We start from the raw sequence: 6,122 nt of genomic DNA, 5'->3' as shown, positions 1-6,122 counted from the left end.
GGATATAAATTCAGGCATACGGTTTCAAATGCCATCTTGTCTTCCTCTGTGTATTTTTCCCTGTCTGATTTATAAATATTCAGACCTTGATTATGAGAACATTTATCACCAGCTAAGAAATCTGTAATCAGAGGAATGTTAGTGAGGGCACTGCACCTTATGTTGGGAACACATCAGACCAGGTTTCTTCCCCCATTTCCTTTCATTGGACAAGTAACCTACCCTGCTTGCCTCTGAATGAGGCACAACCATGGAATGGTCAGGAAAAGAAGACCATCTGTGCAAACTTGCCCAGTATTTTGGTGAGAAGCAATGATGCCTGCCCCTTTAATTCAAACGTCAGTTTCCATTTGAAGAAGGCCCGTTACTCTGGCATGATGAGAGTATTCTAGGAAGCGTTTCTTTGGAAACTCTTGGCAGTATCCATGGATACCCAGTCTGCAGGAAGCAAAGTGCATGATCTCTTCAGAAGCAACACACGTGTACATATAACTGCTCCGCGTTGAAAAGAGCAACGCGGTTTGCTTCAAAATACTGATGCATCATAGCAACGGTATTTAAAAAGTGGTAAATGGTTGAAAATTCCAAGTCTGCTCGTTACTAGAGATATGGTTAGTAGGAAAACAGAACTCCATCTATCAGTATTTTGGAGTTTTTTCTCCTGGCATGAAAATATGCACATAAAATAATCACAGATAAAAGTTCAAATATTTATAACCAGAAGATTTTCTGTGGTCATGAAGTTTTACTTGTGATGTTTTTTGCCTGCTGCAATTTTCATAAATCCAGCCTGTATTGGGTCAGACTTAATACTGGTCACCTAATCATTATTTCAGTTTCCCATCTACCTACCAAGTTCACACTTGTCCTAAACCTTACTCGCTGGAGTAACAGGCTTAAAAAGAGAGCTATAAATATCATTTAATAAAGAACACAATGAAGATCAATAGGAAGAGATAGCTATTGAATTCATCAGCCAACTCCAAATATTTGAGCATCATTGCTTAAATTTTTTTTTTTCTCTTAGAAGATACCTGCTACTTGCCTGGAATCTATCTTCTGAATAACAGAACCTATAATTAAAATGTGGTACCAAAAAACTATTGTTGAGTTGAATTCAACAAAAGAAAATTTGTTACCTCCTTCTAATTAGGAAGAGAGACTACCCCACTCAAAAGGAGGACAGGGTGGAAAGGCAGGGCTGCAGGGGAAGACAGACGGGACTCTTCTCAGCCTGGCTCTCCCTACCTAGATCCTGGGGGCGTGGAGGCGTGGGTGAGGGGGCCCTTTTTCAAAAATAGTTCCTTTGTTTTTCCCTTGTGGACTGGAATTTCACCAGCTGTTACATAATTCTATTTGAAAACTGTCAGTTCTACCAGAATGTCCAACCTGTTCATCTCAGTCTCGTGGTGATGTGTGCTTGGAGATGAATGGCTGATAAAGTGCCTTGTGGAAGAGCATCCTCTGTACCCAGCATTTCTACCTGAGTAATTTGCCAGTCTTCATACTGAAAGTGAGATTGGGATGATTTCTGGGGGGGAGATTTATGATTATGTTATTTTTGGATTGCTTTGATACCTACTCTTTATGGTATGAGCTAAAAGACATGTAAAGAATTTTTACCATTCTTAGATATTATTAAAAGTAACCATAAGAGGGGCACCTGGGTGGCACAGTTGGTCAAGCAACGGGCTCTTGATTTCGGCTCAGGTCTTGATCTCACAGTTCGTGGGTTTGAGCCCCGCGTTGGGCTCCGTGCTGACAGTGTGGAGCCTGCTTGCCATCCTCTCTCTCCCTCTCTCTGCCCCTCCCCTGCTTGTGCTTTCTCTCTCAAAAAATAAACTTAAAACACACACACACACACACATAAGATTTTGCCACATATGATAGTCTGAAGTTCTCTGAACACCAGGTTTGAAGCAGTCTTATTACATCTCATGTTTAAATCACTTTTTCATCTTCCCACCATCTTCCTTTCCCACACCCATCCACACTCCAACTTGATAATAAGTGCACAAGCTTATGCACCGTTTTGTGGTGAAGTTCTACAAATTTCAAGCTGTCAGATACTTTTGGAACAATGAACAGTGACAGAGCAGCAGTCTAGGTTTCCAGTGTTTTCTTCACATTGACCACCATGAATGGTGTGGCCTATTAAGACGTTCCATAATAAAGCATGCAGCTCTGCTTTCTATAGTTCGAGAACAGCGTTATAAGAAAATGTATAATTTAGAGTAAGATGCAGATTGCTTTGTTGACATTACCTACCAATGGTCATAGTCTTTATGAGATGTGAGTTGTAAGATAAATTTGCACAGTAAATTCATGAATATTTTCCATCAAGCAACAGCATTTTAAAAAGTGGCAAATGGTTAGTTTATAGAACTGCATACTTTTTTGAAGAGCCAGTTTATTTTGTAACCACAACTCATATTGGAATTCCAGGTTATTGAGAATTTTTTTGTTGTACTATAATTTTGTATACATGGTGTTGACCTGAAGTCATTTTGATTTTTTAGTAAAAGATGACATCCATCATGTGTGAATACCTTTTAGCACTTGTGGAAACACTTTACCGCATGTGAACATAATAGGGAAACTCCAGGGCCAGTCAAGTTGGGATGACCCTGCACGTGCAAAGTGAGGCAGAAACAGGCAGCTCTTGAGTGATTAGGAAATGAAACCTCTACGCTAAGACTACCCACCTACCAACAACTGGTTTATTTCAGTTGGAGTGATGTGACTTATTCACACATCACAAAATGATACTCGTGTCATTGTCTCTTATATCACTCCCAGATCAGAGTGAATAGTAATCAAAGAAAACCTTTCAATTAGTAGACATGACATGAATATAGTTTTTATAAAATGGGTGAAATCCAAAGTTTTGAAGAATGGTTTAAAAGAAGCAGCTAAAATATATTTGAAGCTTCAAGACATTAACACTAATTTTCTTGTTTTTCTATCCACTTTGAATATGGTTTTCAGATTTTAAGGCTGAGACCTGTGTGTGCAGAAATTAGTTGGTGAATGAAGATATTTGTTTATGCACCATAACTTTTTTCTAATACAGTGCAGTGTGCTGAATGCGGTCAAAGGGAGTATGGTCGAGAAGTGAGTTTATAAAAGGTTCAAACACACCAGGCAACTGCAGATTGAGCACAGGAAGATTGATACCCACATGCAGCAGTGGGTGAGCAAGTCACAAGGCAGCTGGACAGGGTTTAGTTTCAACCAACATGCTGGAAGCTTAAAATTAGGGAAAATGCCAATGATCCTACTGGCAGGGCTTCTTTGTCCACATTTGTCCACTCTGGTTCAAATTTATAGCCCCATACCTACCTCTGCTAATATTCCAAGCCTCAGAGATTATATGGCTTTGAAGCAGCTTGATTTTCAGTTGGCTGCATGCATTGTCCTGCCCCATTCATTTGAATAGGATTTTTCAGACTGGCTTTATTTCCCTATGTCACATATATCCACTTCTCTCTAATAGTAAATTTAAAAATGAATAAACACTAACAAATATTATATAATATATATTGCATGGATAATATATATATATTAAATTATGAATTTTCTTAGTAGGTCAATTCTGTATTCACTTAAAAATTGCATCTGTAGCATGTGTGTCTACTTAGTAACAAATGTATGTTCCCATTTAGAAGGAAAGAGAAGCGTATGATGTGGAAAGTAAAAATTCCTGCAGAAATCCGATTGTATTAATACAATGCTTTTTTTCATTCATGTGCGCAATTTGCAAAATGGAAGGGGTTGAAGAACTATTTCTCCCAGTTTCTAGCTACTCCCTTTTCAGATCTCCTTTACCTGAGTTAAATACTACTCTATGTAAAAAAAACAAACAAAAAACAAAACAAAACAAAAAAACCTACTCTATGTAGATTAGAGAGAATTTTAGAATTGGTAGGGTCGCTGGGTAATTACCTACACACCTTCTTATGTACACCAAATTAGCAGAAGTTGATTTAAAATAGCATCTGCAGATTCATAGCTACCACCTTTTAAAGTTTGTACTAGCCTGAAAACTTAAAGAAATTAAGAATTCAAAGTCATCATTAAAATCGATTTTAATTGCTTAAATAAACATACATAATTGATGCAAGTGAGGGCGATCACAAGCAGTTTGATGAAACTTGCAGTGAGTCCATCCCCTGGCTGCAGACTGCTCAGAAAGAGCTCCATCCCGCCCATGTGACTGAACTGAAAAGGGGTGCTCACCCTCAGCCTTCAAAAACATGCACATCATAAGTCCAAGCAAAAATCAAAGCAGGTCATTAATAGCTACGGGAAATACATGTTGAATTACACAAAGACAAAGGTATGGCCAATTGTGTACCTGCTGAGGTGGGGATATTTTAAATTATGACAATCTACGAATACTTAAGTGTGATGGTCAAGTGGTTCATCATTAGCACACATACAAAATGGAAATCATTTTATGAAACTCCGCGGTGGGGCCATTCGAAGAACAGGTCAAGGCCTGGGTTTTTCGCAGTGGGTGTTTGGTCGCCGCATCCGAGGGCGCGCTGGGCGGGGGCGGGGCTCGGCGGCGGCTTCAGGGGGCGGCCCTAGCACTGCAGCTCCTCCTCCTCGGCCCGCCGGGGCCCGCCCCCCGAGCTCTGCGCGCTGGCGTGCGCCGTGGAGCTGAGCACCTCTTCAAAGCTGCCACCGCCGTGGTTCGCCCCGCCTACTTTCGTCTGAAATGGGCAGAGACGCAAGCGTGCCGTTAGTTCATCGGGTCTGCAATGTTCTTGTAAAACGGATTACTCTCAAGCTCAGAAATATATTTTTTTTCTTGCGAAGGGACGTAAAGCGTGTAGAGTAATTTCCTTTAAGAGTGCTAGAATGCCATTTATACTTGGGTTCTGGGATAGGATCCAAAACTCCACAATTTTGTACAATTTTAGCAGTGCCCTCTTTATCCCGTCTACATCTAAGAATCTCAATCCCTTCAGGAGCATATCCAGATCTGTGGATTTACACTGTCTACACATTCACCCTGAGAACAGATGTAATCAAAATGTAACCGGATTTTAGATAAATTCCCTCAATTAAAAAAATGTATGAACATCCTTAAGTGACTTCAGTTGAGGCTTTCTACTGGGATTTAGCAAGGCGATCGGGATTCCTGACAAATGTGTTTTGAAAAGCGTCTGCATTGAACATGCTTTCTGGTCTCTGCTCTGAGAGGTAGACAGGACTGGCCCCTTCACATCTTTCTAGGCAGTTGCCCTTATAGGAGGAATATCCCTTGAAATGCAAAGTTATGATGCTTTAGGAGGCTCCCTTTTCATGTACTTGTTACTGGTAATAAGAATAGACACAGGAAGAAATCAATTTACAAGAAATATGGTTAAAGTATTTTGAAAAACTCCTCATAAAAAGTCCTTTGAAAGAATATTTAATGCTTAATGCAAGCCTTATTGATGGTCACATTGGTTTCCTTTAACTATTAACAATATGGAAAAACACGTTAAGAAAAGAAAGGTACAGAATAGAAAATGTTGCTTTTCCCAAAATGCTGACTACTCCTCACTGCCACCAAAGTGATCACTCACTCACAGGAACATAAGCCACACTGGGGGATGTATCCGCTTCCTGCCTGGTCTGCCCTTTAAAAAACTTAACCAGGTTTTAAAAGCTGTTTAATCATTGCAGAACAAGCACACACTTTTCTCCAATTGTCACTAAAATCCCTCTCTGCCTCTTTAAATTCAGTTCCTAAGTTGAATTTACCACCACGCTTGGGGTCAGAAAACTCATTCCAGAAAGTGACAGATAATAAATATTTCAAGCTTAGGAATCACATCGTCTCTGTCACAAATACTCAAATCAACCATTGTACAAAGCAGCCAAAAACAACACATAAATGAATGAGCATGGCTGCTTTCCCAGAAAACTGTATGTATGGACACTGAAATGTGAATTTCATGTAATTTTAACACATCACAAAATAGCATTCTTCCTTTGATTTTTTTCAACCATTAAGAAAGATAAAAACCATTCTTAGCTTACAGGCCATTCAAAAATAGGCAACCAGCTGGATTTGGCCCACAGGCCTTCATTTGCAGACCTCTGGCACTGAGCATGGATTCCTCCCC

The 6,122-nt window shown here is 39.8% G+C and overlaps 1 protein-coding gene across 3 annotated transcripts in view; it reads right to left on the bottom strand.

Moving 5' to 3' along the window:
* Positions 1 to 4,070: 4,070 nt before the first annotated feature.
* Positions 4,071 to 6,122, bottom strand: part of TPD52L1 (TPD52 like 1) — a 102,413-nt gene continuing 100,361 nt past the window's right edge. For 2 of the 3 annotated variants that reach the window (XM_047860191.1, XM_047860192.1), the window contains one exon: positions 4,576 to 4,718. In XM_047860191.1, coding sequence (XP_047716147.1) covers positions 4,709 to 4,718 — 10 coding nt within the window. In that variant the 3' untranslated portion in view covers positions 4,576 to 4,708. Of the gene's footprint in view, positions 4,719 to 6,122 lie in introns of all 3 variants that reach the window. The other variant, XM_047860190.1, reaches the window with a different exon arrangement.

The sequence above is a fragment of the Prionailurus viverrinus genome, chromosome B2 (genome assembly GCF_022837055.1).
Source record: "Prionailurus viverrinus isolate Anna chromosome B2, UM_Priviv_1.0, whole genome shotgun sequence".
Taxonomy (NCBI): domain Eukaryota; kingdom Metazoa; phylum Chordata; class Mammalia; order Carnivora; family Felidae; genus Prionailurus; species Prionailurus viverrinus.
Note: the sequence above shows the minus strand (reverse complement) of the source record. Positions and strands in the feature narration are given on the sequence as shown.